At 48.4% G+C, this 14,575-nt stretch overlaps 8 protein-coding genes across 8 annotated transcripts; 4 read left to right on the top strand and 4 right to left on the bottom strand.

Annotated features, from left to right (window-relative positions):
• Window positions 1-109: 109 nt before the first annotated feature.
• Window positions 110-1,241, top strand: LTR64_006354 (uncharacterized protein; the record flags this gene model as incomplete). The annotated part of the gene is made up of 3 exons (XM_064900685.1): window positions 110-378; window positions 435-1,126; window positions 1,186-1,241. The coding sequence occupies 3 exons, from the start codon at window positions 110-112 to the stop codon at window positions 1,239-1,241; spliced, it is 1,017 nt and encodes a 338-aa protein (XP_064753997.1).
• Window positions 1,242-2,624: 1,383 nt separating this feature from the next.
• Window positions 2,625-2,929, top strand: LTR64_006353 (uncharacterized protein; the record flags this gene model as incomplete). The annotated part of the gene is made up of 2 exons (XM_064900684.1): window positions 2,625-2,742; window positions 2,793-2,929. 2 exons carry the CDS (start codon window positions 2,625-2,627, stop codon window positions 2,927-2,929), a joined length of 255 nt encoding a protein of 84 aa, XP_064753996.1.
• A 226-nt stretch (window positions 2,930-3,155) lies between these two features.
• LTR64_006352 (uncharacterized protein) lies at window positions 3,156-4,158 on the top strand (the record flags this gene model as incomplete). The annotated part of the gene is made up of 2 exons (XM_064900683.1): window positions 3,156-4,042; window positions 4,092-4,158. 2 exons carry the CDS (start codon window positions 3,156-3,158, stop codon window positions 4,156-4,158), a joined length of 954 nt encoding a protein of 317 aa, XP_064753995.1.
• Window positions 4,159-4,649: 491 nt separating this feature from the next.
• LTR64_006351 (uncharacterized protein) lies at window positions 4,650-5,781 on the top strand (the record flags this gene model as incomplete). The annotated part of the gene is made up of 2 exons (XM_064900682.1): window positions 4,650-5,226; window positions 5,276-5,781. The coding sequence occupies 2 exons, from the start codon at window positions 4,650-4,652 to the stop codon at window positions 5,779-5,781; spliced, it is 1,083 nt and encodes a 360-aa protein (XP_064753994.1).
• A 716-nt stretch (window positions 5,782-6,497) lies between these two features.
• Window positions 6,498-8,159, bottom strand: LTR64_006350 (uncharacterized protein; the record flags this gene model as incomplete). The annotated part of the gene is made up of 1 exon (XM_064900681.1): window positions 6,498-8,159. One exon carries the CDS (start codon window positions 8,157-8,159, stop codon window positions 6,498-6,500), a length of 1,662 nt encoding a protein of 553 aa, XP_064753993.1.
• Window positions 8,160-8,617: 458 nt separating this feature from the next.
• LTR64_006349 (uncharacterized protein) lies at window positions 8,618-10,150 on the bottom strand (the record flags this gene model as incomplete). Its single annotated transcript, XM_064900680.1, has 1 exon — window positions 8,618-10,150. The coding sequence occupies one exon, from the start codon at window positions 10,148-10,150 to the stop codon at window positions 8,618-8,620; it is 1,533 nt and encodes a 510-aa protein (XP_064753992.1).
• Window positions 10,151-10,862: 712 nt separating this feature from the next.
• Window positions 10,863-11,690, bottom strand: TFB3 (TFIIH/NER complex subunit; the record flags this gene model as incomplete). Its single annotated transcript, XM_064900679.1, has 1 exon — window positions 10,863-11,690. One exon carries the CDS (start codon window positions 11,688-11,690, stop codon window positions 10,863-10,865), a length of 828 nt encoding a protein of 275 aa, XP_064753991.1.
• Window positions 11,691-12,315: 625 nt separating this feature from the next.
• Window positions 12,316-13,404, bottom strand: LTR64_006347 (uncharacterized protein; the record flags this gene model as incomplete). Its single annotated transcript, XM_064900678.1, has 1 exon — window positions 12,316-13,404. One exon carries the CDS (start codon window positions 13,402-13,404, stop codon window positions 12,316-12,318), a length of 1,089 nt encoding a protein of 362 aa, XP_064753990.1.
• Between the last annotated feature and the right edge of the window lie 1,171 nt (window positions 13,405-14,575).

The raw sequence follows: 14,575 nt of genomic DNA, 5'->3' as shown, positions 1-14,575 counted from the left end.
CCAATATGACTCTGTACAATAGGTGTACCCTGAATTGGTTGTATCAATGGGCTTGATCCTAGTATAGCAAGATTTTGCAAGTTACTGCAGACAAAATTGCCGTTGCGACATGCCACATTTGGTTGCCGTACACACAACCTATAGAGTCTCTTACCAGCCAGTCGGCAACACGCAGAGAGGCATGAGCGACACCACCAAAGCCGGGTATGACCCGCAAGTCGTTTCCGCGGATGAGGTACAACACGTCAAGCCATCTACATCTAAGCAAGAATCAAAGGACAACATAATGAGCCAAGCACCTGAGGGTCGTGTCGAGCCTGAAGCAGATGCCTCGAGGCAGAAGCGAGATGCTGAAATAGCAGCTATAGTATCTGAAAAGTATGTGTTTCCTAAAGATGCATCGGTCAGCAGATGCTAACGGTGTTGCCTCAAAGGAAGATTCTGGAAGCAGAGTTGGCCCAAGTGAAAAAGGACATGTCCATAATCGAAAACCAGCTGCAGTCCTCCAAGAGGGAGCTATCGTCTCAGAATCGGGCTTTACAGAAGCGTTTGCAAAAGGCCGAGAGTGACTCCAAGACGGCCAATGTCCGAGCAACAACCAAGATTACTGAACTCGAGGGTAAACTCTCTGCGGCAGAAAGCAAAGTCCAGCGTTTATCTAGAGAAGCCTCTGCCACTATTGACTCCATGACTGTCACACATTCACAACAAACGGCTGAATACGATGATCAAATCAGGCAGTTGATGGACAGACTTACATCTGATCGATCCGAGGGTAGATGGAATCCACCGCCCGACGATGAGATACGTCAACGACTATCTATCTTGAACAACGATATCAGAGACTGGTCGAGAGATTGGGCTGTCCGCAATCCCAACTTTGACCAACACTTTCAAGCAGAGCTCGTCAAGTTCTTAGCTGACTTCATTCGCATGGATCGCGAAGGACGATTGCCATCATATTTCAGGAAAGCCCCCAGGAAATTACACGATAAGTTGTCGGCTACATTACTGCATGCGGCTGTTTCAGATGAGATCCAGGATAGCTTTTTTGAAAGTCCATTTTTCTGCCTCGGACAGCTGGAACAGCATGCGATGGAGTCGATCTTCAAAGACTTGACGCTCGGTAAGTGCCAAAAGTCGAGTGACGGGTACCCTGACTAACCTGGTAGCAGCAGACCAAAGGTCTGCCCATTTATGGCGAGCATCGTTATGGCGTCAGCTACATCCGGTACATGTAGCGCGAGTGCCTAATAACGTTCAAACTGTATCGGACAAGGTCAGGAATCGCGTGGAGAAATATTGCGAAGAGATAGAGACAAGTTTCATGAAGGGTCCTGTCTCAGGCCTATTGGCACAAGTCCGTTCGGAATCCGAAGCTCAAACACGAAATAATAAGCTGCGAAAAATCTTTGTTTCGGCTGCCACAATCGCGACGAGCTTATGGACGCAGCAGTCATACCTAGAGACTTTCGATCTACCAGTAATCGAAAGTCGGAAGATGGTATACAAAACCTCTTCAATCCACATGCAAGGCCACCCTCTAAGCAAGGTCGATGTGGAAGACCCTCGTCATGATGGTCGGCAGATCGTGGCAGTAATAAGGCCAGCTCTTCTAGTATTTGATGAAGACGACTCATCTGGACTCGACGGGGAGCGTTATCGGGTCTTGGCCAAAGCCATTGTACTTCTGGACGATTGTAACTAGAGCTGCGAAGAGAGGTGTGCCGTAAATGGCATTCCGAGTGATTACTGTCTTTACAAGAGATAACACAGAAACTCTCTGTAAGGTGGATTGAATTTGACCTTGCGGAGGCAGAGTGCTGGCTCTCGGGCAGTGAGAGCGCCGTGCGGGCCCGACTGCAAGGTCGATGATTGGGCGATCGTGCGCCTAATTGAGGGGAGTATTGCGCCTTCTGAGCCTTGTTCAGGATAACGAAAGTGATAACCAATCCATTCCAACCACGTTTTCCGACTAAGAAATGCACGAACGATATAGGACCCAGCCAGCATTTTTGGTGCGAGGCACTTGTCGTTGATTGGCGAATAGGCTCACCACCTTTCAGCTACTCGGTCCATGCTTTCGCGCATCGCTACCAGAGCACTACGAAAAGGCACTGACTCCAAGTCTTTTTGCTACAATGAGGCGACCCCAGACTTTACTGACTCCGTCGATCGGCAAATTATGCTGCTTCATATGTCCGGATCAAGAATCGCTCCTCGAGCTCTGTTAAGCCGTGAATCTTATAGATAAGGCACTTTGACTTTGATGCTATGTCTCTTGGTAAGTCTGGCTGTTCTCGGCACCACTAAGGCAGACTCTATAAGCCATTTGAACAGGCAAGGTTTCACGTGAGAGTTGTTGTTCAATGTGATTATCTTTAGTAGGGGAGTCTGATCTACAAATCTCAAGGCAAAGACCTTGAAGTGAAAGGACCTTTTGCGTCTTTACTCAGATCGTCTCACTTTCAATCTCGTTCAAAAAGTGATTGTGACAACGACTGTTATACTCGAAGCCAAATACTCCTTCCATGTGAGGACTACAAGCTTAACTGCAGCAGAGTATCTTGCGACTTTCAACGGCAACACGTGGTTGACTCCGTTGCCCCCAGTTGACATCCAAGATGAGGCGAGACAAGGTCTTCGTCGGTGTGATGGGTGTGACTGGTGCAGGCAAAAGCACCTTCATCAAAGCTGCCACTGACGATGAGAGCGTTGTCGTCGGCCACGAACTCACTTCGTGTAAGACTACGATGAAACCTGATGTTTGCATCCCTACTCACATAGCTCAGGTACAACTTCCGTATGCCCCTACACCTTTACGCTCGAAGGAAAAGAGGTTGTTCTTATCGACACTCCGGGTTTCAACGACACCTTTAAGTCCGAAGCCGAAGTACTCAAGGAGATAGCATCTTTCCTCGGCAAGTAGTCCCACAAACTCGCATGGTTTGCTGTTCGTGGCCAAACACGGGTGTGGTTTCATTACGTTCCTGAGCTAATTTTGAACAGAGAAGAGCTACCGCGACAAGGACATAAAACTTTCAGGGATAATATACATGCATGCACTGGAAGACAGACGTATGAGTGGCTCATCTCTACGCAATCTGAAGATGTTTCGACAGCTTTGCGGAGAGCAATCTATGCAGAATGTTATTATGGTCTCCTCGGGATGGGACCTACTCCAAATGACAGGACAAGAGCGCCAGGGTGAAGCCAAAGAAGCTGAATTGATATCGAACAAGGACTTTTGGCAGCCAATGATCAGCAAGGGTGCTCGTTTAGCACGATTTTTGAACACGAAGGAATCTGCACACTCAGTAATCTCAAAACTTATCCCAGATCCTCCCATTGTTCTACAGATTCAACACGAACTTGTGGAAGATGGGAAAGACCTCGCAGACACGGCTGCGGGTGTGACAGTCAACGAGGAACTTGCTAAGCTTCAAGCCAAATATGAACACCAGCTAAAGGAGATCCGCGAAGACATGACTACTGCACTGAAGGATAAAGACGAGGAGATGAGAGGAATTCTCGACGAAGAACGAGCCAAGTTAGAAAGACTGCGTGATGAAGCACGGCGAGCCCAGGACAGTCTACGGTATGCACAACGCAATGCTCAGCGCCGGCATGAAAGTGAACTGCAAGACTTGCGACTGGCACTCGAAGAGAGTAGGAAGGAGTCCATGTCACAACGCGAAAAAGACCAGCGAGCGCTGATGGAGTTGCAGGCCTCCAAAATCGCCGATAAACTGGAATTCAACGACCTCGTTGCTCAGCTCAGAAAGCAAATGCAGACTTTACGACGGGAGGAACAAACAGCGATAGAGACGGAGATTGTACAAGCTGAGCAAGAGCTGGCAGCCGAGGAAGCCGCATTGAAACCACAGAAGCCCAATTTAGATCAGAAAGCCAAACTTGCTAAAAAGGAAAAGAGGAAGAAGAGAGCCTTCAAACTAGCCATGAATGTTGCAGGTGTCGTGGGTTCCGTTACGATGAGCGCGTTGGGTCTTGGTTTCCTTTCGGGACCCTTGCAAGGATTGATGTTAGTATACAACTTGTTTTCTCAGGCGTCAAGCTGACAATGGTGGTAGTGATTTCAACGGATCCAAAGATGAGCAGGCTCCAGCTGGTGATGAGCCTCCGGCGTACGAAGGGTAAACTTCGAACAAGAGGCCGATGCGAAGCATTACTGGCATATGGCGCCTGAGGTCTATATTTGCTTGCAAGCGTGTCGTATTGGTTTCTATTATAAGTCGTATCATTTCCAGCCTTATTTTTGTGGGGAGCGCGTCTTTCCCCGCACATTCCACCGCGTTTGGCACGGCAATAAAAGTAATGTCCATGCTAAAACTCCGAGACATTTGCGGCTATACTCCAATGATCGGCAGGTAGGAGGAAGCAGCTCCTGAGATGATGACCTAAAGAGCCGTCATTTCTGTCAGCTTCAAGCTAAGAAGCAGAGGAGCGGTCAGAAACGAGTAGTTCATTCATAGTGTGTTCCATCGTAGCCACTGTGAAAACAAAAGGTTCAGAACATCCCTCACTACAGACTTGAGTTGCTGGAAGCCAAGCACTAGCCAAGTATCTGTCTATATCAAAGTATATCCGTCACAAATCTACCTCTACTGTTCCAGAAACCACGTGCAAACATGGGCGACGCTGGCATGCCACAGGCTCTACAAGAGAGCGTCAACTCGACTAAAGTCTCCTATGCACAGCTAGGAAAATGTGGCCTACGCCTCTCTGTACCTGTCCTAGGTGCCATGTCCTTCGGCCACAAAGACTGGCAGCCATGGGTTGTCGACGACGAAGCCGAAGTCGAGAAGCTGCTTCTTGGTGCTTGGGAGCGCGGTCTAAACACCTGGGACACAGCCAACGTCTACTCCAATGGTGTCAGCGAAGAAATGATCGGTCGAATCGTGAAGAAGCACAATATCCCACGACACAAATTGGTCTTGTTGACCAAGTGCTTCGGTACAGTCGGTGAAGAACCCAATGTTTCGCATATGAAATTCGGTGGTGAAATGAAAGCGAGCAAGGACTATGTCAATCAGGGAGGATTGAGTCGACAGGCTATCTTTAATGCGGTCGATGCTAGCTTGAAGCGATTGCAGATGGATTATATCGATCTACTGCAGATTCACCGCTATGATGCTAGTGTGCCAGTAGAGGAGACCATGAAAGCTCTAGATGACCTTGTGCGAAGTGGGAAGGTTCGATATATTGGTGTGTTGGATCTTATGCTGCACACGAACCCATGCTAATAAGAGAACAGGTGCTTCGTCAATGTGGACATACCAGTTCGCGAGAATGCAAAACATTGCCGAAACCAGAGGATGGACTAAATTCGTCAGTATGCAAAACCACTACTCATTGTGCTACAGGGAGGAAGAGCGCGAGATGAACAAGTACTGCCACGAGACAGGTGTTGGTCTGATCCCATGGGCACCGCTTTACAGAGGCTACCTTGCACGACCTGTAGATTCCGCTCAGACCGAACGAGCCGAGTCGCTAAAGGGCAATCCTATGGCTGGTCAAATTGGTGAAGCTGACATCGAGATTATCAAGAGGGTCGAGGAGCTAGCGAAAAAGAAAGGTTGGAAGATGAGTCAGGTTGCGCTTGCCTGGATTATTCAGAAGGGCACCATACCCATCGTTGGTTTCAGCAACATCTCGAGACTTGACGAGGCGGCTGGAGTGAGAGGCAAGGAATTGACGGAAGAAGAGATGAAGTGGCTTGAGGAGCCGTACGTACCAAAGAATATCCTCGGTCATAGCTAGAGGATAGGCTTATGAATGTAATCATAAGGCTTCTGTCAGTGAGTTCGTTACAAGATTATCAGTCTCGATGATGTCCACGTATCACAAGAATAGTATATGTCTCCTTCAACAATTCTATCAAAGAGGGCAAAGAGACCTTTTAAGAGGCTATATTACCCCACTTCGATCTACTATCTTCGTACGTCAAAATTCTCTCGCATACCTCTTCGCAGGTGAAGCTTGTCTTGATCTTCAAGAGAGCAAAACGACTAAGAATAAAAAGTAATCTAACGCAAAAAGTAAATGATTGAGATCTCTCCCTCGGGGAATCTTGGAACAATTAGCATTGTCTGAGTTGAGATCTTTGAAATAGTCACGTACCGAACCCCGGTCTCCCGCGCTTGTAGGTGTCCCTAAGACATTGACAAGCGGAAATCATGACCACTAGCTGCGACGAATTAGCACCCGAATTTGGGGCCAGGATACGTCGAAACTTACACCAAGGAAGAAGCCTATCTGGTTGACCAGACATCTTGGACTGATTTAGTGGCAAAAGATGGTTGGCGATGGATATATATCGCATGTTTTGTGCGGACTCTTTATGCCAAGACCAAGTCCGTGGGCCGGATGTTCCGCAACACCGCGAGATGCAGTACAGGGCTCAAGTATCCTCGAAATTTCACGACGACGACTTGATAAGACTTTACATCTGTGCACCAACACAATAGATTGCTATCTTAATACCCACTCCCATCGTCCAAGCCCGGCAGCACACCTTCCTTCTTCATTCGTGCACTAACCTCATCAACGTCCTTCCAGACTCGCAGGATATTTCCACCCACAACCTTCTTCACATTCTCATCACTCACACCCATAGTCAAGAGTTCCGCGACGAGATCAGGAAACTTATCCACACCGTCTAGACCTTGGGGTGTCAGGTCGCCCATGCCATCGTAATCACTACCTAGCCCGACGTAGTCGTACCCAATCCGCCCTCCGATATACGTTATATGTCGGGCTACCTGATGCAAGGTATTGTTCTTTATCACGAAGGTAGGTAATGAGAAGTGCGGTTCGTTCTTGAGAGTATTGTTGTTGGACGACACACACGATATGAATTCCGGAGAGAAGTTGACCATAACTAGACTCTTGCTCTTCGGCACAAGATCAAGAATATCGTCCCTCACATTCCGAGGATGGGGACAGATTGAGTACGCTGAACTGTGGCTGAAGACAACCGGAGCTTGGCTGATTCGCTTGTCTGTGCTCAGAACAGCCTTTTGCGTCCAGTAGCTCGTATGGCTGATATCAACTATCATGCCTAGACGGTTCATCTCTTGTATTACACCCAGCCCACGTTTCGTTACTGCGCCCTCCTTTGGTCGCAAGATATCATTGACGACATGTGGAGGTGTCCTAAAGTCATTCATGACTAACGCAGCATCCGCGAAAGCGTTATGACAGTTCCAAGTCAGTGTAGCCATGCGGACACCTAGCGCATAGTACGATCGCAACATGCTCATGGGAGCAGAGGGTAAGACTTGATGTAGCCCTTCGATAGAGATCGGGCCGAAGAAGGACTTGGTGTCGTGCCACTGAGCCAACATATTAACTCGTCCACTTTCATCCCCGCTAGATAGGTTCGTGGCACTTGTAAAGTCTTGCGGGTACTGCTTCTGTAGATTGTTTAGCAGATCTATCTGCTCAATTGTATGAGCAGCAGCAGAGGCGTAGTTCTCATCACTCATGTCATAGCTCGCATTCACCGGACAAACGACAAAAGCACTCCAAAACGCTCCTCCTACTTTTCCAGCCCGCATTCGTGGCAGATCGACGTTCATTGGCATCCCGCCATTCTCAAAATCTTTCCTGAATTCAGAACCGAAGATGTTATTCTTGTATTTCCCACGAATGAAGATGGCAAGGTCATTGTGACCATCGATGAGAGGTGTCGATGTCAGGATGTCTTGAACGCGCTCTCTAACCGTCCTTCTCGCTGGCGGTGACGGCGCAGGATGCGGTCTCGATGTAGAAGAGGGAGTTGCGCTGGGGGGCCATGTGCTATGGGGCTGACGGTCTCTGCCTTGAAGAACTGAAACAGATACGGCAAAGACAGCAGCTAGGAAGATAACGCCGAGTACAGTGCGAAATACCTTGGCCATGGCACTCTCGAATGTGTTGGACGTATCATCTTCACTTTCTTCGAGGCCGTTGCCAGCATAATCGTATTGAAGCTCATCCTGGCTCTTCCATGACTTGGGTGTCAGTGCGGAGCTGTCGCCTGTGGGAATGGCTGAGCCATAGCTGATTTCTGAGGAGTAAGGTAAAAGACGATGCTGGTAACTTATCTCAGGTGCAGGCGCATAGGCTGGAAGAAGAGGATCCGTTTCTGAAGGCATGCCTGGATGAAGCTGGGACTACAGTCCATTGTGATACTGAGGAACGTGACCCGGCAACACCTGAGCATGCAAGGCGTCCAGGCTCTTATCAATCAACGTTCCAGGCTTGTTCAAGTTGCAAGGATGGTTGCATGAATCGATACTGCATTTGGCAAAGAGCAGATGCCTCGGCCTATGCAAAGCGGCGTCCTCCAAAGACTCGAATTTTGATACACAGGACTAGATGAAGCAAGATTGCATAAAGACTTCATGAATTGTCGTTCGTGTAATATCGTACGAATGGGAACAGCTACGACTATAGTTGTCATGAGAACTGTTAAGACTACCCAGCCAGCATCAGACACACGGAGTCATTCCAGAGTATTTGCTTCGCAGAAGTGACTGAACTCGCTAAATCGCTACACATTAAAGTCCTGAATTGATTGTATAGTTTTCCGTCCCCCACGCCATTCGTGCCATCAAGCTACGGTGCCGCCCGTCACCTCAGCCTGCTGAGGTATGACCACTGCTTCGTGGTGATCCTGTGCCGGAATTGGTTCAGCTTCATCCTCATCATGTCCAGCATCAGTTGCATGTGTGACGGCTTCTAATATGGTTTGTTCTTCAGAGGCTGGAATCGCATCTGGCAATGTCGGTTGAGCACCGGATTGTTCTTGTGATACGCCACTTAGACTTTTCCTGCTTGCAGGCTTCTTCGATCCAAGCGACAATCTTCGATTTGTGGCTCGAGGTGGACTATCAACTTGCACTTTCTCGTGGGCTTTCTGTGCACTACTGGCGGTTGCACGAGTCATTCTTGCTAGAAATCCTTCGTCGGCCGGCTTGTGAACAGCGCTTAACCGAGATCGAGTCATGTCTTCACCACCATTTGCTAGTGACACCCTCGAGGCCTTCTTTGCTATCGAAGACTTGGTAGCTGTGTTCGCTACCCGAGGTGTTTGCGTATTCGTTGATCTTCGTTCTGGCACAGGGACAGGGTTTTCCGTGGCTGTGCTTGGACCCTTACGAGCTGTCGATGCTGCTGTAGTAGCTGTTGCAGCAGAGGGCAGCTTCACTGGTCTTGTTGAGCTTGGGGACTTTGGCTGGACTGTTTCGGAAGTTGTTGTGCGCTGTTGTGCATGAGCTCTCGATGCAGCTGTCGGCTTCGAAGCAACAGAAGGAGGCTTGACAACAGTCGCACCAGCTTTCTTCTCCGCCAGGGGTGAAGTGTCCTTCTTCGTTTGCTCCGGCTTCGTTCTTTCCATCTTTGCTTTATTAGCAAACTGAGTTACGCCTGCGATCTTGTTGACACCGCCTCTAGGCTCCACACGAGACCCAGGGCTGTCAGAGATGCTTGGCGAAGTTTGTGACTTCTTCTGAAGAGTAGGAGATTTCTTGAACGGTCTCGAGCTTTCCTTCGGCTTCGAAGCAATTGGTTTCATATCCAAGCTGCTTGGAGTCGGTTTCGCTAATTTCGACTTGATGTTGGCAACAGATGGGGTGCTGGTGGGGGGTGGTCCTTCCGGCTCAATGTTACCGCTCAGAGGTGCTGCATTTTCTGTGTGAGCATTCATCTGTGGCTTTTCCGCTGCCGTACCGTTGTGGGTGTCTTCCATACTCTCAGATGAACCATTGACTGGTGGCAGAGAAGAGGTCTCGAATGCAGAGCCTTTCAAAATGGCCCCGAGCTCTGATCCTTCAACCGTAGATGTGTGTGACGCCTCGTTGGTTGTGTCTCCCATAAGAGCTTCTTCTCTGACCTCCGCCATGCTGCTCACGTCTGAAGTCTTTCTTAATCCCCACTGAGAAGGTTGTCCTGCTTCCCCTGATCTTTCGACTGCAACGAAACTGCTTCGAACCTTGCTCACAGGTCGACTATTGGAGGAAGCGAGGGAACCGTTTGGAGATGATCGGCCTCGACTCGATGGGGATGTGGACTGGTCGCTGGTTTTGTGCTCAAACATAGCACGTAGGTTCTTAACGCCGGCAGGTCCAGTACTACCAGTCGACATGACTGAGAGCAAGGTTAGCTGGGCTCGGAGTATTCCTGAACTGGCACATGAGTGATATGGGACGTCGTCAATGAACAAAAAGTAAACATTCAAGTTTGGGAAAAGCTTCGCAACATAACCCAAGGAGCTGGTCTCCATGGACAGTGGATCCCTGCGAACAGGCCAGGGGCTTCACATCGCGCTTCTCACGTCGAAACGCGTCTGAAACACGAGAGTTCATAGGGAAATACAGGGTACTTACACAAACGGCCGCGCTACTCAAATAGGTATTCTATATCGATGTGAATAAAGGAATTTAAATGAAAGGGACAAAGAAGAATTTTGATGCTTAGAGCTGCTTAAGGTCTGACGCAGGTCAGGAAACTGCGATGGGGTTATGATGTACACCCCTATCTGAATTGTACTGCGGCTTACTAGCCCCGAAATTGTTTCCGGGGAAAGCCCAAGCACTTAGTGCTAGACTCCCGGAAGCTGTCGCCGCCCCAGATTAATCTTCCTCAGTCGGCGCATGTATTGTTCCATTCGTCTAAACCTCGAACTCAAGAAAGCTGTATGTTCAAGCAAGTGTAGTCCCTGACTTCGCGACCAGAGTGATGGTAACACTCCTGCCGTGGTTAGATCGTGCTCTCGATTATATATCAGCCTCTGAGCTCATTGCCCATGGTATCGTCAGATACGTAGCGCTTGCTCCACTACCCATACGAGAAGGCAGTCATCCCATAACAGTGTTGGCAGGCAGTGTCATGTCTGTTTTCCCTCCTTTCTCGTTGTCCACAAACACACCAAGTCCAGAAAATGCCCGGAGGAGATTCTCATCCAAATATGCCTCGAAACTATATCCCCATTGCTGGTACTCCTCATACTTCTTGTTGCGACTGAGTACAGACTCAAATTTATCGTCCTTGCCGATGTGGTAGTACTCACGGTCTTGTGGTATATCTCCGAATGGGTTGTATGGGGATAGAGCCTTCGGGACGTACCTCTTCCTCAAACCTTTAATCAAGCCACTGGCGTCAGGGTATTCACCATCTTTGAGTTGATTCTTCGTCTGTGCTTTACTGTTCAGTCCATTCGTGTTCTCAAATTCTGTCAATCTTTTTCGTGTAGCAGCAACGTCCGTTTTCAATGCCAGGTTCAATGCCAACAATTCTCTCAGCTCCAGGTAGTCATTGTAGCTTTTCAAGTCCTCGAATGCAGATTCGTATCCTGTTTTGGGGTCTGCAACAATACCGAGTCTGGAGAGTTCTAACGCGTCGTATACTGACTTCGTGACTTCGAGTTGGCGTTCGACCTCAATATCTTCGAAAGTCTGAAATTTCCAGTCTCGTTTCCAAAGCTGTTTGTTGCAACCAGACATGGGACATTGAACTGCACCACTTGTGAATTTCCTGTCGACACAACCTTCACAAATTCTGTGATTACATTTTGTACTCCGCTTAAATCGCAGATTAGGTGTGGTCTGGGCTGTACTCTTGCAAATAGGACAGATATCAGTGCTGGACGCGTAGCTAGCATCCAGCTTGTAATTGTAAGCGCTCATGACGGAAAGACTTATTGTGCATATGACAGGATTGCTGGCTGGTGATACCGCTCCAACTGGTTTCAGATAATTGTATCGGTAACCAGCACCTCTTCAAGGTCTAGCTCCAACCTGCTAGGCTGTCATCCTTCTTCACTTTGACCACATACAACCAGGAAGCGATTGACGAAACGAGAATGTGCATGAAGAATCATACGTCGCACTTCTACAATGAAGTGAATCTCACAAAGGCCATCATCTAAAGTGTCGTGGAAGAAGAACTTATTGGAAGACTTGCTGACAAAGTGATAAAATACGGTGGCTCCCCAGCCAGGAATCCTGCCTGAGAGAACGCGGTCCTCGCCTGACACTCCGGCAATTCCCATAAATTTGAACGGTTGCTGATTAAAAAGGTCACCACGATCTTACAGACTCGCACTTGATGTCTTGATTTCTTTCTCTCTGCTTCGTATCGAGGTCGCTCAAGAGCAGTGACGAGACACCTGGTTTTTCGATAGACTGCAATCTTGTACTTGAGGTGGCTATAGATACTTAAAATTGAGGTATCTACGTGAGATTCTATGCAATTAGATTGTCTGATATACCACTTGAGCCAGCTTCAACGTCACTTGGCATCGATACCGTCTTACTTAGCATGCTCTTGAAATGCCTCGGATGCTAAGCGACCCAAGTCACGCTGTAGCATGCTTGTAAAACCAGGCGTCTGCTGTTCCATCATCTCGATGTCAGCCTTTTCTTCCTTCATGATATCATCCTGGATCCATCGAACGAACGTCCTCCACCGGGCCGGCTTTGAGGTCTGCATCTCTTCAAGATACTCGAATCCCTGTTCAACGCGTCGCGGGGTGAACCACTTCTCGGCAGCGCTGTCCACTGATAGTATCTTCTCATGAAAATTGTCGGGACCGCTGCTGGGTTTGATACGATTCTCAGGACCAAAATTTGGGCCCTTAGTTTTCAACCAGTATTTGGCATCTGATCGACCTGCTGGAACGCCAGGCTTCCAAACAATACCTTCGCCCATGCTGTTCCCTATGCCGAATTTGGCGGCAAAAGGGCATTGCTCTTCGACTGCATCTGCTAGACGTTGCATCTTGAGCAGTGCTGGGTTAGTGAGGCTGAGATTGTTAGTGTCAAACTCTACGACATACTGCGGTACACGGAGGACGCTGTATATTGCTGCTTCGGGAGCCTCAATGTCTGCATAGACTGTATCCTGCTGCCAGCTTCCGTTGATCTGAACTGCGAGAATCACAAATCGATGAGAGAGCTCAGATACGCCAACGTTCTTTTGGACCTTAGGGCCAATCCACTCACCTGCAACAATAAGTGGTTTTGTGTAATCAATCTTGACCTCTGGATTGTGGTCCTCGAATCGACGCAGTACACGAGTCTTGAGATCTTGTAACGTCTCAGGATGCTCTGCAAGATTGCATGGCCAACCGTGTTGAGAAGCTTCGGGTGGACAGGTGCGATTGCGTGACTGAAAGGTCACTTTCTGCGGCGTAGTAGTAGTGTCAGCGATCTGGGTCAAGCCTGAGATGTCGAAGACTATGTCCGCGTGCATACCATGAAGCTTGGCTGTGCCTTCCATTGTAATCACATCGGTCGTTATCTTTCCTTCGGTCTTGAGTCGCTGTATCTGATGCAGGAAGTCTTTCACTTTGCCAGAGATTTTTGGGAAGGCGTTCGCGCCGAGTTTGTAGTGAGACATTCTGTAAGTTAACGTGATATTTGTCTTAACTTGGGTTTGTGTCTATAAAAGTGCTTTCTTACGTTGAGTTATTGCCTGTAGTTCCAAGTTTTTGTATTGTAATTGAGAGCAGCATCCTGTGACGGAAACCTGATCTTTATACTGCAGTAATCGATCGCAAGTAAAGCCGAAGTACAGCTACAATGGTAAGAACAAAACTTCTTTATCTCCCTTTGCAGAAGAATCCCTCCACATTCTGCGTGTATGCAGTATGACAATGAAATTTGTGCTAGAACTAAGACACGACTGGTCTCGGTCGATAATCAGCGACAGCAGCGATGCTGCTGACGGATCAATACTTGTCGCACATCCTATTCATATCAGCTGTTTCAGAACTCGAAATTTAACTAACACTTCTCAGCACATAGTTAGCCAGATTCGAGATTTGCGCATGCTGTTATTACTACAACAATTCATTGAAGAGTACGACGGCCTCGAAGAACACCGTAAGTCCGATGTGCGTGCTTAGATCTGTATAAGACGAGGTTCTGAGCATCCTGCACAGCAGGCCGTCCTAAGCTAGTGCTCGCCACAGGAGTCTCAATGTACGATTCGGCTGCTACGCCGCAAAAGCGCACACTTAGATGATCCTCAGACTGGCGGCACAACGTGTTGGTCTCGAAGCTGACCCAAAGTCACTGTGCTTCTCGTGTCATGAACGATGCTTCTAGACCGAAGCGGACACTTCTAATTGCTGCAACAAGCAACGGCAACATCTTGCTCGTACAGCTGGTTGCTGTTCTCGCCGTTAGATGCAGGGCTGAGATGAGCGATATCCAATGAGGGACGTGATGCATGCGTATGTAGTTAGCCCGTTATGATGACAAGAACGTCGATCGAGGCCAATCCGATTTGCATAGCAATAACGGTTGTAGAGCTGCATGCTATGAGTAAAGGAAGCTCAGCCTTGTTGCTCTTGAAGCCAGCATGATCGGAGAAGTTGTTCTCTACTGTTAGATATCTTGGCATACCATGCGGCGGAACGTGCCTCCTCTCATGTATGATGAAGCACCAGTTGTAGATAAATTGACTCGAACTTACCTGTCCAGCGAGAGACTGTGACTGTTGGTAAGGATACCTTTGTGAAGCTCTTTGTTTATTGGGCTTTGTTGAAACAGCCACACTCCGTATA

Source organism: Lithohypha guttulata, assembly GCF_036872675.1.
Source record: "Lithohypha guttulata strain CCFEE 5908 chromosome Unknown scaffold_4, whole genome shotgun sequence".
Classification (NCBI taxonomy): domain Eukaryota; kingdom Fungi; phylum Ascomycota; class Eurotiomycetes; order Chaetothyriales; family Trichomeriaceae; genus Lithohypha; species Lithohypha guttulata.
This window is presented reverse-complemented; position numbering and strand designations above follow the sequence as displayed.